This window comes from Borostomias antarcticus (genome assembly GCF_949987555.1).
Source record: "Borostomias antarcticus genome assembly, chromosome: 24".
Classification (NCBI taxonomy): domain Eukaryota; kingdom Metazoa; phylum Chordata; class Actinopteri; order Stomiiformes; family Stomiidae; genus Borostomias; species Borostomias antarcticus.
The window spans coordinates 9,464,372-9,482,925 of NC_140257.1; the positions used below are offsets into that span (position 1 = coordinate 9,464,372).

General features: G+C 44.9%; 2 protein-coding genes across 2 annotated transcripts; one reads left to right on the top strand and one right to left on the bottom strand.

The window, feature by feature from the left end:
- Positions 1–796: 796 nt before the first annotated feature.
- Positions 797–11,732, bottom strand: acss2l (acyl-CoA synthetase short chain family member 2 like). Its single transcript, XM_084457748.1, has 17 exons — positions 11,538–11,732; positions 11,218–11,413; positions 8,870–8,961; positions 8,669–8,772; positions 7,695–7,767; positions 7,416–7,491; positions 6,081–6,303; positions 5,747–5,917; positions 4,740–4,873; positions 4,219–4,351; positions 3,964–4,020; positions 3,379–3,459; positions 2,959–3,067; positions 2,216–2,284; positions 1,828–2,004; positions 1,628–1,702; positions 797–1,535 (listed from the first exon to the last, which is right to left on the bottom strand). Exons 1-17 carry the CDS (start codon positions 11,668–11,670, stop codon positions 1,405–1,407), a joined length of 2,034 nt encoding a protein of 677 aa, XP_084313874.1. The 5' UTR covers positions 11,671–11,732; the 3' UTR covers positions 797–1,404.
- Positions 11,733–12,476: 744 nt separating this feature from the next.
- ndufv2 (NADH:ubiquinone oxidoreductase core subunit V2) lies at positions 12,477–17,367 on the top strand. Its single transcript, XM_084457841.1, has 8 exons — positions 12,477–12,600; positions 13,447–13,509; positions 15,602–15,664; positions 15,878–15,994; positions 16,205–16,373; positions 16,663–16,772; positions 16,930–17,006; positions 17,179–17,367. Exons 1-8 carry the CDS (start codon positions 12,559–12,561, stop codon positions 17,270–17,272), a joined length of 735 nt encoding a protein of 244 aa, XP_084313967.1. The 5' UTR covers positions 12,477–12,558; the 3' UTR covers positions 17,273–17,367.
- The last annotated feature ends 1,187 nt before the right edge of the window (positions 17,368–18,554 follow it).

Sequence of the window (18,554 nt, forward strand, 5' to 3'; positions counted from 1 at the left end):
TATCCATGTAATGGCGGTGATCGGGGCAACGAGAATGCAGCTTCTAAAAATCTATTTTCTGCCGCGAAACGGTTGTTTTCATCAATCTGTCTGGATGAATCGCTAGTTGTGCTTACATAGAGCATAACTGTTGTGGTTTTCACATGCCATGATCTTTAGAAACGTCTTTTGAAACGAAATAGCTTCCTCACTTGCTCCAGCACTAATGCGCACAGCACGCAATCGTTGCTCCAGCACGCTGTGCGCATGCGTGCTGGAGCAAGTGAGGAAGCTATTTCGTGTCTAACGACGTTTCTAAAGATCATATTACAGAGGCATGGGAAATACCACAACAGGCCTATGCTCTCTATGTAAGCACAACTAGCGATTCATCCAGACAGATTGATGAAAACAACCGTTTCGCGGCAGAAAATAGATTTTTAGAAGCTGCATTCTCGTTGCCCCGATCACCGCCATTACATGGATATACTGGCTCGCGCTGGATTTTACATTTCTTCTACAGGCCTCCGAACTACACCAAAGTGATCTCGGTGAGTCAAACGTCTTATAATATGTCGTAAATAAGGTCCAGGTTGTCAAAAACGAGCATTGTCCTTTAACACTTTTACTGTAAACTCCTGTCTGATTACTGATGTAGGGTGTCTGGTCAAAAGACTAATTTAGCCACAAGGGGGCATCCTTGAGGCTCCAAAATCAGATATTGACATACCTTTTTGAGGTCTGATGAGTGCAATTTTTCAGAACATGGAACAATCCACTACATTATACAATTTATTTTCAGGTTATAGAAACACATTCGAAATACACATCAACATCTGAAATACAAGTAATTTAGGGACCTGTGCAAAGCATACTTTTCTATCACATGATAGTATATATATCTTTAAAAAGAAAATAGCCATCAAATAGTCCTTCATCATTTGGAAATATAGATAGTGAAATCCTTTGAAAGACAGAATGTTCTAGACTAGAGATAAAATCACTGACAAGCAAACAAGATTGTGATTCTGTGTCATCGGTTGTGCCTAAATGTTGGCTTCACATTACCACAATCAATACTATTGTGTTAATGATCATATGGAATCAACAGCTTCATATCAACTGAGCCCATGTGAGAAGGATCGTAACAGTTAAAACAGCCAGAATCTGGATACATTGTTTGAATAGGGATTTGACTCTCAACTGGCAATTTTCATAGGGCCGCTGCACCTGTATTCGATTGGCTTTCCTATGTAGTATAATTCAAAGTCAGTAGCCTACACCCGATCCCAAGCCTGGTCCCTGCCCTCAAAAAGTGCATAGAGCAACACTGTGGCTGATCTAGTATCAGCTTCTAGTGGGAAGGGGGGGGGGGGGGACTCTATTCCTTGGCACCATGCCAGAGAGTGAAGCTCTCTCAGGGAATCACTCAGGCTGCCGCCCGCAGCGCTGGCTGAAGAGCACCTCCACCACCTTGGGGTCAGCCAGGGTTGAAAGGTCACCCAGATCCTTCTCGTTCCGGGCGACCTGCCTCAAGACCCGCCTCATGATTTTGCCTGCGAACGAATGAGGCGACGGTGAATGTCCAGGCGTGTTCTCGGAGATGGAGACTCTCTATGGCTACTTCCCCATGGGGTCACACACTCACCTGAGCGTGTCTTAGGCAGCCCTGGAGCGTTCTGGATGAAGTCTGGTGTGGCGATCGGACCAATTTTTTCTCTCACTGAGATCAAACGAAAAAAGAAATGGACGAGACAATCGCATGAAAACAAATCACAAGACATCTCTTGGTCTACGTCTATAATTTATGTAATATCAAATCTGATTCGGTTCTAAACCCCTAGTCACCTAGTCTCTTCAGCTCCTCCACTAGCTTGTGGTTGAACTCCAGGCTGTCCTTGAGGGAGACGAAGCAGTAGAGACACTCCCCCTTGACCACGTGGGGCCGGCTGACCACGGCAGCCTCCGCCACCGCCGCGTGCTCCGTCAGGGCGGCCTCCACCTCCGCCGTGCTCATCAGGTGGCCTGGAGGACACGACGCCGCGAGGTCAAAGTTCAGACAGATGCCCCAGCACAGATGCCCCAGGACAGATGTGCCAGGACAGATCCCTCAGGACATATGCCCCAGGACAGATGCCCCAGGTTCCAGAACACACACCACAGGGTTGTAAAACAGACACTACAGGGCTAGTATAGTTACAACTTTCAATACAAGGTTATCGCTTAACTGCCTTACCAGATACGTTTAGCATGTCGTCGATTCTGCCTGTGATCCAGTAGTATCCATCCTTATCCCTTCTGCAACCTGTCAAATAATACGACAAGGTCACATTAGAAATGTCCCCATCACTATATGATCTAACATAATGATCGGATCTAGTCAGAATCTAGTCAGAAATTAGCCTATTCAATGAAAGATGGAAGTGAATCTTGATACTGTTTATCAGAGATGACTACAAACGCCCCCCTCCCTCCAGACAATCTGAGGGCACAGACTCTGGGTTCTTTTAAGGCGGGGCGGCTGTGGCTCAGGAGGTAGAGTGGGTCGTCCAATGATCGTAGGGTCGCCGGTTCAAATCCCAGCTCCTCCTGTCCATATGTCGAGGTGTCTTTGGGCAAGACACTGAACACCAAATTGCTCCCAATGAGCAGGCTAGCACCTTGCATGGCAACTGCCACTATTGGTGTGTGTGAATGGGTGAATGAGTGGCCATTGTAAAGCACTAACGTTATATAAGTGCAGTCCATTTACCATTTACCAAGGCTGGACTAAAGACCTAAAGCTTTTTGTATGTAAAGTGTATATATTTTATATATTAATTTGTGTCTGTTACTATTCTGCTTGTTTTCATTTCTGCTTTGTTTTCTTAATAACTTTGTGATTGTTTCTGTACTTTTAGATTGTCTCACAATGAAATGTGCTTTATAAATCAAATGAATAATCATTATTATTATTATTATTATTATAAATAGACTTACCATCACCGGTCACATAGAACCCTGGGAATTTCTTGAAGTAGGTGTTCTCAAAGCGTTCATGGTTTCCATACAGAGTACGCATGATCCCAGGCCAGGGACGCCTGAACACCTGCCGTTACATGAGAAAGTTCATCATTAACCTACAGTAGGCCTACTGCTTCATCTAACACAACACACATTTAGAGCTGGAGTAGTGAAAGCCTAAATTGCTACATGGGAGCACTCCCAGAAAACAAACAGAAAATGGCCGGGTTTCCCGATAAAGAACCTTCTTAAGGAACCCTTCTTAAGCAACCCTTTGCATGGGAGTTAAGAAGTACTTTGGAGTTAAGTGCTTCTTAATTCGTTCGGGGAAACCCGGACAATGCTATTGAATGAGAACACGGATGAGAGGTGTCTGTATTGATTGGGTTCACTCACCAGGTAGCCCTCCGCCTCCCCCTCCAGCTCCTCCCCATGTTCATTCAGAATGGTGGGCTCCACCCCCATGAAAGGATAGGTCTGCGAGAGAAACCAGAGCTTCAGATACACTCTGAGATTCCATTAGATACCAGGAGCTTCTCAGACTGGTGTGGCAGAACGCCTTATTCCACATCGCATCAGATCAACAGATAAAGACAGAAGAGTAGGGAATTCAAACGGGGAGAATGAAGTCTACAGTGGAACTGTGCATCTCTTTTCGTCCTAAAGATTTCTCATGTGCCAATACTAAGGACCTATGGAGGCGAGCCTGTACGTTCAGTCACAAAGTGCATGAGAAATTTAACACAAGTGTATCATGCCAGGTCTACAGGTACTTCATGTTTTACATTCACAATTTAGTCATTTAGTAGACACTTTTATCCAAAGCAGTGTAGGGTCGGTTAAGTGCTTTTTCTCAAGGGCAAAATGGTGGGGAATGACTGATGGGAAATTGCAAAGTGGCCCGGCGCCAGTCTCCAACCAGCAATTTAACCAGTGTCATCATGTTAACAGAGACGAGACGAGAGAGGCGTGGTCACTCACAGCTGAGCCAGGTTTCAGGGGCGTGGCAGCGGGCAGCGGTGTGAGAACATGGCCACCCTGCAGGTCAGATTACAGGAGAGGACAGCTCACTAGCGGTCACCTTCGCATGGCAAACACAAACTGTCGGAATACTGGTTGGTACAGAACTACACTGGATTTATGGACAGATAAACGCTGATTTTGCTGAGTCAGCGGTCTAAGAGAGAACATTGAGAAAGAGGATGTAGGTCTAGCCGGATGTTTGTCCACACTCACCGTCTCTGTCTGCCAGAACGTGTCCACCACGGGGCACCTGCTCTGACCAACCACCTCGTGGTACCAGTGCCACGCCTCCGAGTTGATGGGCTCGCCCACTGTACCCAGAATCCTCAGGGTTGACAGGTCGTACCTGCCAGGGAGACCGGGGTTAGCGAGGTGGTCAAGGTCGTCGCCCTGAAGCACGGATCCGGGATCTGATTACACCTTTACTGTTCGGGGAATAAAAAAATAAATCTCCCTCTACACTGTCATTTATAAGGGTCATCTACTCTACATATCTGGAACAAACTTCTAGAAAACATCTTCTTTTAAATCAAGACTGAAGATGTTTCTTTTTGCCACTGCTTTTTATTAAATCAAATAATTATTTATTCATACACTGCACTGTAACTTTTATATTTTTTATTGCTGAAATGTGCTATATAAATAAACTTGCCTTGCCTTACTCCAGTTAATACACTGTGGACACCAAAAGTAAGCTTAGAGAAAGATTCATATAATACAGTAGGTTTTCTTACTTCTGCAGTGGCTCTTTTCCATACTTCATCAGTAGCCGGATGGCCGTGGGTGCTGTGTAGAACTTGGTCACTCTGTACTTTTCAATGATCTCCCAGAACCTGCCCACATGAGGGTGTACTGGGATACCTTCAAACTGCAACACACACACACACACACACAACAGGACACGTACACAAACACACAACATGCGGGTGCGCGCTCACGCCAACACAAACACACACACACATACGCACACACACACACCTTATTAATAAACCTGGAATATCAGAGGTGAGCTTTGAGACAGCGTGAACATCAAATCAACAGCAACAGTTATGGCACATCAAATAGAAAGCAACAGTGAGTCAGTCAGTCAGCCAGCCAGTCAGTCAGTCAGTCAGTCAGTCAGTCAGTCAGTCAACCAGCCAGTCAGTCAGTCAGTCAGCCAGCCAGTCAGCCAGCCAGCCAGTCAGTCAGTCAACCAGCCAGTCAGTCAGTCAGTCAGTCAGTCAGTCAGTCAGTCAGTCAGCCAGCCAGTCAGCCATCCAGCCAGTCAGTCAGTCAGTCAACCAGTCAACCAGCCAGTCAGTCAGTCAGCCCGTCAGTCAGCCAGCCAGTCAGTCAGTCAGTCAGTCAGTCAGTCAGTCAGTCAGTCAGTCAGTCAGTCAATCAGTCAACCAGCCAGTCAGTCAGTCAGTCAACCAGCCAGTCAGTCAGTCAGTCAGTCAGTCAGTCAGTCAGTCAGTCAGTCAGTCAACCAGCCAGTCAGTCAGTCAGTCAGCCAGTCAGTCAGCCAGTCAGTCAGTCAGTCAGTCAGCCAGTCAGTCAGTCAGTCAGCCAGTCAGTCAGTCAGTCAGTCAGTCAGTCAGTCAACCAGCCAGTCAGCCAGTCAGCCAGTCAGTCAGCCAGTCAACCAGCCAGTCAGTCAGCCAGCCAGTCAACCAGTCAGTCAGCCAGTCAGTCAACCAGCCAGTCAGTCAGTCAGTCAGTAAGTCAGTCAGTCAGTCAGCCAGTCAGTCATACTCACCAGAACGCTCGTAGCCCCGTTGGCCAGAGGCCCGTAGGCGATGTAGGAGTGTCCTGTGATCCAGCCAATATCCGCCGTGCACCAGTACACGTCGTCATGGCGATGATCAAAGACGTACTTGAAGGTCAGCGAGGTGTAGAGGAGGTATCCTGCGACAGTGTGGAGAACACCCTGTACCGTACACACACACCCACCACCACAAACATTTGATCACTCAACATTACCCATATGCCGCTCCCAAACTGTCTGGCTCGTGCACACGCGTGTGTGTGCGTGTGCATGTATGCGGGCGTGTGTGTGTGTGTGTGTGTGTGTGCGCGTGCGTCCGTCCTACCTTAGGCTTGCCGGTGGAGCCGCTGGTGTAGAGGATGAACAGAGGGTCCTCGGCGTCCAGCCACTCCGGCTCGCACTCGTCGGAGACGTCCCGCATGGCCACGTCCCACCACGCGTCGCGCTCGCCGTCCCAGGGCGCCTGCAGTCTACCGGACGCCGCCCCGACCCCCGTCCTCAGCGCGTGGTGCCTGACCACCAGGCATCTGCTAACGGTCAGCGCGGCCCTGCGGAGAGAGGGGCCGGGGAGGGTCAGCGTGGGACAGAGATGGTGTCTGTGCTGGTTTGCTCCTACTGAGGTCTACTGACGCGCCTTAATAAACCATCGCAAATACACCGTGTGCGGCGGACTCTGAGGTGACCCGTTTTCTTTTTTTTATACAATCTGTTTATTTTATGGTGACAATAAACAGCAGAGAGGAGACAAATGTGCAACTTTCTTTTTTGTTTTCAGTTATAAGTTCCATCAGTCTGCACCTCTAAAAAGTTTTTGGGTGTGCTCCACCTTGTATATATTATACAATCTGTTTATTGAAAATTTTTAAATAGAACAAATAGACAATATAATAAGGTCTGGTCAATACAAGTGGTAGAACAATAGTGCAATTTGTCATACAGAACAAACAAAATCAAGACAAGACAAATACAGCACAGAACAAAATTCAAGACTAAAACTAACAACATGAAATCAGTTAATAATAAAGTGAAAAAACTAAAATAAAAACAGGTGACCCGTTTTCTATGAGGCCTGTTCTTTTGGACGGGTGAGTCATCAGAGATATGGTAGCACGGTGTATTCGGGTGGAAAAGGTGTGGTTGTGTGGGTTGTTGGGGGCACGTGATGGGGTCTTGATTCATGATGGGGCCTTGTTTTGTTATTCTTTATCTAAGATATGATATCTGACGTTGATAGCAGCGTCGAATATCATACAGTGCATAACGGTGTTTATCCTGTCATATTAATATTGGACAGTACATGTGGTGTTTATCTGGGATGTTTATCCATACCGTAGTACATAGGGTGTTTGTCCTGTCGTTATGTCTCCTGCGGTGGACATACGTGTTTTATTTCACACGCATCGCCGCGGGCGACGAACTGACGAGGTTCCCCGATGAATCAGAGCTCTCCGTGTTGCCCAGCAACCCCACACAGCTTGAGTAGCAGCCCATGCTTTTCCTCAACAGCCCAGGTAACAGCTGGTAAGCAGTGAGGCGGCGTGTGTGTGTGTGTCTGCGTGCGTGCGTGTGTGTGTGTGTGTCTATGACTCATTCCGCCAGGGTTAGGTCTCAGTCTTAACCAGTAGCTGGGGTAGATAGTAGTGCTGTAAAAACTGCCTACTTTTTTCTGCATTTCTCCAGCGCCTCGTCCGCTATCTGCTTCAGGTTGATCAGCTTATCGCCTCTGTATACACCATCTGTAAGATAGAGGGGGGAGAGAGAGAGACATATGACATATCATACAGTATGATTTGGAACGGTGTGGACCCAAGCCATCTTAGTTGCTCCGTTTTACAACTTCTAATGACAACTCATCACCCTTGGTTGCTGTGATAGTGGGGGCAAAGGTCCACATGCTACTGGCTACGTGACGTTAAAAGTCTGCTTGGATCCGTCTTACCTGCCGTCACCAGGACACTGCACTGGCCATCCACGATCCTCTCACACAAGGCCTCAGAGGAGAACCCTGCAAACTGAACACACATGCACGCACGCACGCGCACACACACACACACACACACACACACACACACACACACACACACACACACACCCACACACAGTCAGCTTATGAACTTGGTCTGTTACATGTAAATACTGTAGAAAGCCAGTGATATAATTAGTCATTCTGGAGAGACTCATGGAGTAATGGAGGTGTACAATTTGATTTTCATTGGAGCGCTTATTCAAACAGGTAGGGTTAACTTTGACCATGCCTGGCTATAATGAGCCAATTATTTCTGTTATTCTAATGACATTTCTAATGACTAATCCCAATTCACAATGTCACAATGATAGAGGAACAATGGTCTAGGAGGAATGGGGTCACTCCTATTCCTGTAAGTCAAAAATATCCATGCATACTTGATACCAAGCGGTATTTTTAACTGCAACACTAACCTTCACATGGATACAGAAGGCCGAGCAACAAAAATAGTGTTTGGCTCGTGGGAATCATGCTTACTATGATCCTATCCCAAATCGCTTAGCGACAGTTATAGTTTGGCCCATATTTAAACCCTTGGCTAGAGGAGGGGACTGTGAAACACAACCGTGAGGCTGCACTTCTCTGCAGGCGCAATCCCAACGGCATGCACAGACACAGAGCAGCTGATAACTCTGCAAGAGAAGGGCCTTTTAATGTTGTATGTATGCTTGACGTGTGCTAAACAAATTCCCCTCGGGGGCAATAAAGGTTTCAATTCAATTCAGACAAGACTGACAAGGGCAGGTAGAGAACTATGGGCCTGCCGGTGTGTTTCCAGGTGAAAATTAGGCCATAGAAACAAGTACAGTACTTGATACTCCCCAGAAATTGGACAAACTTACTTTCCAAACAAATGGAAAGGAAGGAAGTTGGAAAGTGTGACATACCACAATGGAGTGAACGGCCCCGATCCTGGCACAGGCGAGCATTGTGTAGACCAACTCTGGGATCATGGGAAGGTAGATGGCCACCCTGTCCCCCTTTCTCACCCCTATGGAGCAGACAACAGACAAACAAGGGGGAAGGGTCACGCATTTTGGTTCTTCTAAACTTCTTGAGGAACTGCAACACCTCTGATGGAGACTTACCCATCTGTTTCAGGACGTTTGCACAGCGGCACACGTGGCTCAACAGCTGACTGTAGGTAACAGTCAAGTGGTGGTCAGGTGAGTTCCCTTCCCTGAGAAGACCATAAACATATCATCTTCTAAACTTACTCCATCACCTTTTCATATAACACTTTTAATTCGTCACACAACACAGTACAATCAGTTCAATCTAAATGACGCCTTCTGTCCACATGTTGTTTCCAAGAGGTGATAGCATGTTCCTGTTGCCTTCTCTGTCTATATTTGGTTTGGATGCCGGTCTGCAGTGCTTATCCAGCACAATGTTGCGCAAGCCACGAACAACCAAGTCACCATGGCAGCGTGCCTGGTCAAAGCTTGATTCTGGCCTGGGATACTGTAGACAGAACTGCAAACTCATATTAACTCTATCTTCGGTTAGACTTGTATTAAATAGGGCCATATCACCTACAGTAATGTAGCATTCGTCTTAATTAAAAAGTATTCACCTTAATAAACTACCAAGACAATGCACTGACGTTCTTGGCCTCTGTCCATCAGTGATTGCAGCTGGCACCCTTTATATGCAGACTGCTGACAAGCTGGTGTCCAGTTTAAGTGTCTCGAGTCCAGACACTCACTGATCTGCCAGACATGTTATATAACTCACACGGTTATACTGGCATCGTTGCCAACTTAGAGAATGAGCCATAGGGGGGATTTACCAGGGATTATGCCATCGTTTCTATAACTAAAACCTTTCATCCACAGGAGTAATGTGAAAGGCCTTCTTCCCCTTTGAGTTAATATTGAAGGGTTAGATATTAATTCAAAGGTGGAGTAAAAAGGTGAAGTAGGCCTTTCACAAGACCAGAAAGGCTCTTGGCAGTTGCCAGCAAGTAAGAAGAAATGACACATTTTCTGCCAAAATCTCCTCAATGACTGACAAGACTAACAGCATAGATGGATTATGTAATGATGGGCCCCTGGGCACAGACACGTAAAGGGCCCCCCACCCATTTATTTATTGCCTTTTTGAATTTGCCAAATGAGACGGCATCCAATTTGAAGATAATTTGAGAAAATGCACAATGAAAGCAGCTTTACATAGCTTGGTTTTGACTGGAGGGACCTCAACTCTGTGTGGAGGACTTGCTTTTTAGATTTCTCCCCAAAAGAGTTGAAGGGCCCATACTAAAGTAAAGTACTAAAGGTAAACACTCAATCCCAAAAAGTATCATGATGTTTCTTTCTTGTGATGTCTTCAAAGTGAATGTAAAGGCTATTATTTAAGTTTTTCAGCAAGATTTCTGGGGCTCTGTTATTGATATGAATGACTAAGCTCTTAAGAGTATGCAACCAGAAAGGGCCCCCTGAGCTCTTGGGCCCCTGGGCCTGGTAGACATGTTCGGTAATATGTCTTTGACTGGCAGAGACATGCAGTCTACTGGTTTTACAAGAGTATTTCATGCAAGGCATCTGCCCATTGAAGCATGCAGGTATATTGTATTTGGAAAATGCTCAAGGTCCCCAGAACAGTCAGTGAGCTACTGTAACCCAGCAAGCTGAGATATCAGACGCCCAGTGTAGACAAGTTCTCAGGAGAGTGCTTTCCTTCTGCTGTTGTCCTTTGACTTTCTGAGCTTTGCTATATAGGTGGGGTGGTTTGATTTCTTGGCTCTTCCCACACCACTGCGTGAAAACAATGAGATGAAAGAGACGTGGCTTCATCTCACACTATGGCTGGCTGCTCTGCATACATCCCCCACCGCACTGGGAGGTTATCTAAAGTCCATCTGAGAACCAACACACACTTGATTAGCATTTCACTCTGGTGTGAAACCATCTAGGATTTAATCAAGCTATAGTACTGATTTATCATAATCAAAGCTTCTTCTTTTTTCTTTTTTTTTTTAACAAAGATTTTGATTTGTTCATTATGTCAGTACCTGTGTTTGATTTGATTTGATTCACTTTATTTATCCCGAAGGAAATTAAAATGCCACGTAGCTCATAAAACAGCCATAAAAACAACACATTACTTGTTGTGTGAGTTGCAACCCACATGTGACAGGGCTTGACCTCATCACTGCTGAGCAGAGAAAACAAGTATTTCTGGTCTGTGAAGTCCAGAGGAGAAATGTTTGCCCATAACACATAGCCCTATATTAATTGTACACATTCAAAGGAATTGGCAGTGCAGGAAGGTTGTGGACTCTGACACTGGCTAGAGCACGGACTCTATAGAATGCAGACTTGTTCTACCACAAAGCGGCACTATCAGGGGCCAGGCCAATGACAGCGCTTGGGATGCCTCACATAGCTGTATGAGGACAGTCGTTTATACTCAGTGAGGCATGTTGGCTTACCAGTAATATGCAACGCGTTCGCCAAGGTTCCTGTCTTTCACATTCCTGTCCAGGACATTGTAGCACATGTTGGTTTTGGCCCCCTCCATGCATTTGACATAAATGCTTCCTTTAGTCACATCAAAATTGTATTGAAGAATTGGTCCGGTTGCTGGTTTCTTCCAATAGAACTCTCCGGCCACCTCTTTCCAGAAAACTGCAATTAGGGCAAATGCATACTACAATCATTCATATATATTCAACACACATTCAAGCACGCACACACACACTGTAAGAAAAGCAACATAGATTTTCAGTATAAACACATAATTCAAACATACCCTCTGGCTCCTCAATAGACTTTCGATAAAGTGCAAGATACGTGTTGAAATCGGGCACATGGGCATTCTTTTGCAGGTCTTCCGGAGGATAAAAGATTTGGTCCTCTATGTGACGAGATCCAGGCACAACCATTGCTGACGTACAGATGTATATTATTTGAGTCAGAGAGAAAATGGGTTTATCCGGAGACTGTGCTGATCTGACTATCCTCCAGAGAGTTAAGGGCACGGCATCAGTACCCCCTGTATAGGACCAGCCCTGTTTGTGTCACGTCCAGTCTGCTTAGTGTCAAGGGATCCAATCAAATCGTTTGCATTGGCACTCCCACCTTTTCATTGGTCGAGCGGACCCTGGTCTGTTGATCGCATTGTTTGGCAAAGGAGAGCAGGGCGAATCCCTGAGGACTGTTTGAATCCACGCGGTGTGCGTGAAAAAACATTCCCTGTGCTCCAGTCACCCACCAGTAGCCTGATGTATAACAGTATAACAGCAACCTAGCTCCGAGTCATGATTAAAATGTGTGCAATTTCTCATCGCTGATCAAGAAAGTAGGCCTAGGCCTACTACTGCTATTAAGTGAAAATAACAACCATACTGCAACCCTGTAGAACAAAATGTTGAATGTAATTGTAGACCTACGTGATGCTCTGGTTTTATATAGACAGATAGTTTAATCAGATTAATTGTCGAAGCAGATTATAAAGGCAACACGATCAAAATCAAATCACCCATATGCGGCCTATGTATTTCAATCTCAAGTATTTAATTTCAAAAATCAAGTTTTAACAGACAATAAATGTGCGAGAATAACTTTTAAAGATAATACTAAATGTCATTATTATAACATTTTATTCCTGGTGATGATTTTCTCTGTGGTTGATTACTTGGACTACAGACGTTGCGTAAACCAGACCCTCTCAATCGCTGGCACAGTTAATCGACCTGTGTTGATGTCGGTCACTGCAGTCCCATAGAAGGGTCGGCAGACTCGGTACATCGGAACAGAACAAGGCCTTGAAAATGTTTTTAACTCAGGCACTTCGGTCTGCTGTATCACAAACGGTAAGAAGGTGACACTGAGGAAATGTTTGAGTTAACGACAGGAATATATTTTCTTAAATAAGACATTACATTGAATGACACTCCACAAGGGCAAGTTGCAGGGGCCTAGCTAGCTGCCGTAAGCCAGCCAACCAGCACTAGTAAGCAAGCCAGGGCTGTCCACCACCACTAGCTAGCTAATGATCGCCCCTGAAAGCTGGATGATCATCTCGGACTGGTCGATGTGATCATGCTAAGGTTAGAGAGCTAACTAGCTAAATCTCTTCCATTGCCTGTCTGGTGGTGTGCATCTTGGATGTGTCTCAAACTTAGTTCACGAAAAACATTGTTAGCTAATAGCTAACGTTAGCCTGGTAGCTAGGTTAGGGTGCGTTCAAGCGTGATCTAACGTTAGCCTGGTAGCTAGGTTAGGGTGCGTTCAATACCCGTAACACCAAGCGTGATCTAACGTGACCGCGAAGACCAGCATGGAAGTACCGGTAGATGCTGCATCGGGAGTGGGGGAAGCAACTATGCTTTTACTTTTCTGTTTGCCTCCCAAAGACATCGTTTAGGGATTGTTTGTCTAACGTTATTTACAGAAATTAAACTAGCAGAAAAAAACAGAAACAAGAACAAGCTCTGCCATCAACAGGCAAGGACTCATAGACCGTCACACATGCCCTTCTTTTGATCTGTCACACAGCAATTGCAAGAGCAACTCTATTTTGCATGTAGTCTTGTATATTGTAATTATATCATTTTAATATGAATGACCTTGTTATGTCCATGGATTTCAGCCTTTGACTGCTATGTGGGTATAAAACAAGTGGATACATTCTGATTGTCCTGTCTCCTTGTTCACAGGCCAGGCAGGTGAGGAGCCTTCACAGGTCTGCAGCCTGTGCTGGAGCTGGGGGCCTCTTTGTGGTAAGATTCTGCATGTTCAAAGTTTTCAGATCCATAAGACTCTTAACTTCAGCATATGGTGTGTCCATTTCTAAGTTTTCTGGTTTCCCTCCATCACCTAATACTACCTAATGTGACTAAGGTATTGCATTCCTCACAGCAAGAAGGTCCTGGGTTTGATTCCCGCATGGGTAATAGGGATGCCACAGTGTTTTTTTCCCCACCGACTAATAAACCCATGACAACACCGGTAACACCATCTACAATAAGAGAGCACGTAGTCTCAAATGTTACTATAGACCTTTCCCTTATTTTGAACAGCACTGTTAGGTATTTGTATTGAAGCACTTATAAAGAAGCACAGAACCGAGTGTAACGTTTATATCTTATTTACTGTGATCACATTTGAAGGCAAGTGTGGAGGCAGACAACGCCAAATTCAGGATAGGCTACTCATGACAGCACCTGCGCAAATCAGTGTTGTTATAAACTGAACGTTGCTAGGCTGCTAGAGTAAGCTAGCCAGCATGTTTATGGCAACAGCCACTCCTCAGGGGCTAGGTTAGGAATAAGACATGATGGCTTGCATAGGCAAACCCAGGGTAACTACATCTAGCCTACTACTAGTTGAAATAATAGGCTTATGTAAATACTAGTCAGTAATTTGGAGGTAGGCTAAAACATGGGGCAGACACACACTTGTTTTATAGTAACAGTGATTACTTGAGTTTTTATTGTATTTGTTGAGTGGGTGCTGATATGTGAAAATTAACTAAATGGGTAAATCAGCGGTGGGGGCAGAAAACAATAGTGTGGCAGTGTTACAGTAATGACTCGGTGAGTACGGTACACGATGGATGCCTGGACACCGGATAACACCGACAACTACGGCAAGCCCAATGAGCTATGTCCCGGGCCCCTCTGTGTGGAGTTTGCACGTTCTCCTCGTACTCACTCGGGTACCCTCCAAATAGAACCCCGATATGGAAAAAAAATGCAGAAGAACAGATGCTCTCCAGTCCAATCCCTGATCAGGACTTGGACTGAGCACTTGGACTTGGTCCCCGGTTGCTGAAAGCTGCCCACTGCTCCTGGCTGCCCTTGGAGGAAGGACAGCATGGACGGGTCAAAGGCAGAGCTCACATTTCATCGGCTGACCACATAGTGTGTGTGTGTGTGTGTGTGTGTTTCTGTTCACTTCCTGCACACGTGTGGGTGTGTCTGTATGATGATCATGTGGGTTTCCTTCCTTTCAAGTATTGCACATTCAGTGTGATTGCCAAATTCAGTGTTGGGGGTAGGTTAGACCCGTGCATAGCTATCATCAGTGTTATGTAATGGCTGTGGTATGTTACTGAGCCCTGAAGCAGGTCTAGGGAGAGGCCAAGCCCAGAACAGAAGCCAGACGGCGGAGCCTTGCAAGCCAGAACGATCCCAGCAGTGCCCTGTTGCTCACAGGGAAGCTTTGGTGTCAAATCTGTGATGAATTCCACCAGGATAAAATCTGTTGGCAGTTTTGTTACAGCCGTGTATACTACCCATAGAGTTAAGTCTTTCATAGCCTGATCTAACAGAAACATCACATGGCTGTAGGTAGTGGAATTATGACATGGTTAACGGTCCTTTGATAAAAGTAGAGCCTTATGAGTGCGATATTTCCAAGGAAGCTGTTTTTCAGATCAACCTCATTGCCCACAGGCAGAAATATATCGCCATGAGCCCCTAAACTCTACAGAATCAAAAAGGAAAATTGGAATAGTAGCCATTTCCTGCTCACAAGGGGGCAGTATGGTCAGACAACTTTCATGTGCTACAGTACCTACCTTCAGTGCTGTCAGATAGAGCACTGCGACAGGTTCGGAGAGGGACTTGTTAAGCGATCCTGTTTTCACAACTCCCATAGGTCTAATGTTCCTTTTTCCCCATCTGTTATTTTGATATGTATAGTGTAACTCAAGTGTTATACCGCTTCCTCAAAAAGTCTGAGGTTATGTTCCTTTTGATAAAACCTTTGGTGCATTAAATAAATCTTATTTCACATGCTTGGTTTGGTTTCACTGCAGGCTGTTTACACTGATGATATTGACCTACTGTGCATTGTAATTTGTTTCAGCATAGGGACACACCTGATAACAACCCAGACACTCCTTTTGAATTCACTGAGGAGAACAACAAGGTGAGTGTTTGTTATTATAGACAGGCTGAATTGTTTAAATGTCAGTTCAATTTTAATGTGACTGCTGTTTATTCTCTCGGTAACCAAATAATAGTTTAATAATTGGGGTAAAATTACATTGACATTTTCCTTGAATAAGCTGTCTGCATTTTTTAAATTGTCAGTCTCACCTTGCTGTTTAGAAACAATTTTAATTGTGTTATTCATCCCCAGAGGATTGAGGCAATCATTTCCAATTACCCACATGGACACAAACAAGCAGCCACCATCCCTGTGTTGGACCTGGCCCAGAGGCAGCATGGATGGCTCCCGATATCAGCCATGAACAAGGTATCCAGAGGCACCGGTCTGTTCTTGTACTGCACAATACCACAATGGTCTCATCATGTACTGTATGAGTTGTAATGTCAGGGTATAACTATTATGCAAGTATATCCATTGTTTTCGGATACATTATTCAGTTGTGTTTGTTTTTATAACAGATGACCTAAAATATTGCACCACTGAAACGAATAAGAAATGTTCTATCTTGTCCTTCAGGTTGCAGAGGTGCTGGAAATCCCTCCAATGAGAGTGTATGAGGTAGCAACGTTCTACACCATGTTCTTGCGTCAGCCGGTGGGAAAATACCACATTCAGATCTGCACAACAACTCCCTGCATGCTTTGCAACTCCGACAGCATCCTGGAGGCCATCCAGAACAAACTGGGTAAGAGAGCAGCCCTCCTGTTCACAGCAGGCCCAATGAAAGACATGACAACAGATATGAGAACAACTTTTTTTTTTACGGTGAATATTAAAGATAAACAGAGATGAAGAACCAACATGTAAATATACAGTACTTGCTTCTGGCATTCAACCATTAGTGTATAGCAGTTGTCCCCTCCACTAGATAAAGCAAATAAGTAAATATACAAACGTTGGCTGTTTAAAAGTGTTTCCACGATTGTGTGTTGTTGGATTAGGCTAAACCCCATTTCTTTAATATCTTCCCACAGGCATTAAGGTTGGAGAGACCACAGCAGACAAGATGTTCACACTTATAGAAGTCGAGTGCCTCGGTGCATGTGTAAATGCACCCATGGTACAGATCAATGACCACTATTATGTGAGTATTCCGTGTTCAACTACATTGTGTGCACTAATGTTGTTAACAGCTGAAACTCAAAAAGAGTTGAAAGATATTAAACGGGTGGAAGTCGGGCATTAAACAGGTCATGGGGGGGAATCTGACTGTAATATGTTGCTCTCCCTCTTGTTTTCAGGAGGACCTTAGTCCCAAGGACATTGAGCAGATCATAGATGAACTCAAAGCTGGGATAGTCCCACCACCTGGTCCCAGGTAAAAACACCCACCTATCATCTGTCCAACTATTACAAGCCCTTACAACTCTGAACAATCTTAGGCTTTATGTAAACAGATTTTTATGACTGTTCTGGGGTATTTAATTATTTAATAATTGACAAGACTTTTTCACCTCCATATTCATCTTTTCTTGTTGAACTTCCTACAGGAATGGGCGTTTCTCCTGTGAGCCTGCAGGCGGACTGACCTGTCTGACTGAGCCCCCTCCAGGACCTGGTTTTGGTGTGAGAGCAGACCTGTAAAGACCTTAATGCTCTTGGGCCACCGTGATCTAATTTCACTATGTTTCTAAAGTGAAAAGTAATGTGTAAATAAAATATCCATGTATATATGCTCTCTGTGTCAGTTTGTCAGATGGATATCCCATAAGCCCAGTGCAGCTACTGCATTCTATCAGGCTTGTTCAGGGAGACGTAGGTATTTAATGGAATCGATAGTCAAGATTCAAGATCAACTTTAATGTTCCACGAATGTAAAATTAGGCTTGGGCTTTTACCCATATATACACATTAAAAAAAAAAACTGTAATACTTGCGAAAAATTTTGAAGTATTGAAATTCACTATACCAAAAAGGTACAAATGATTTGAGATAATTCAATGCAGATGTAGTTAGGTCAATAATGAACCAATGGCTCAGACAAACCTGAATTTAACACATTTCAAACAAAGTAAGAATTTACATTGTCCTGTAGTATACTTCCCACTAATACAATCACATGAAGTGTGTCTCAGAGGAGAGAGGACCGACGAAGACAATCCCCATGTTCAACATCATGTTCATTGACAATCCCCACACAACAGCCCTTGTTACAACTGTCTCTGTCAGTGTCATTTCCATCAACCCAGGTGGTTAGTCGTCTGTCTAGCCAGTGCCCCTCCCCCAACCCGATATCCTCTTGTGATTTGAGGCTTGTTCTGCAACATAATATTATGCACCATTGCGCATGCGCTACATTCCCCCATAATGCAAATGTCACTGCGCCACAGCATATTGAATCCTAAAAAAAGCCTGCCGCAACACATAAAAAGCAATTCAGCTTGGCCTATTTCCAAGTAAACAGAAAAAAACTTGGCACTTAACGTCAACAGTGTCTGGAAAGTGCAATACCTCTGTGATTTTCCTCAGCCAACATGTTCGAGAACGTTCCCAGTGGCCGCAGAGAAGAGCGGAAAAGATTACGTCAAGTGCTAAAGCGTCACCTCTCCCCTCTGCTCAGTGGGTCTGCCCAATTTGAACGCCGGTTGTCGCCCGCAGTACGTATGCGGCGAGGAAAGACATTCTGACATGTGGCAATGTTAGACTCCACCACGCACGTGTTTTTATTGATTTCGTTATCCACGCCATCACTTATAGCCATCAAGCTAGTACAGGTTGTTCAGCAAACGGTACGACATTTTAAGATCAGTTGCGATTTCCGCCCACCCGGTCAACGCCCGGCTAACCCCATATTACAAAACGTGTTACCCAGTATGCCGAAGTCCACAACCTAAATAGTCTACGTAAACTTGCCGTTTAAAACGAA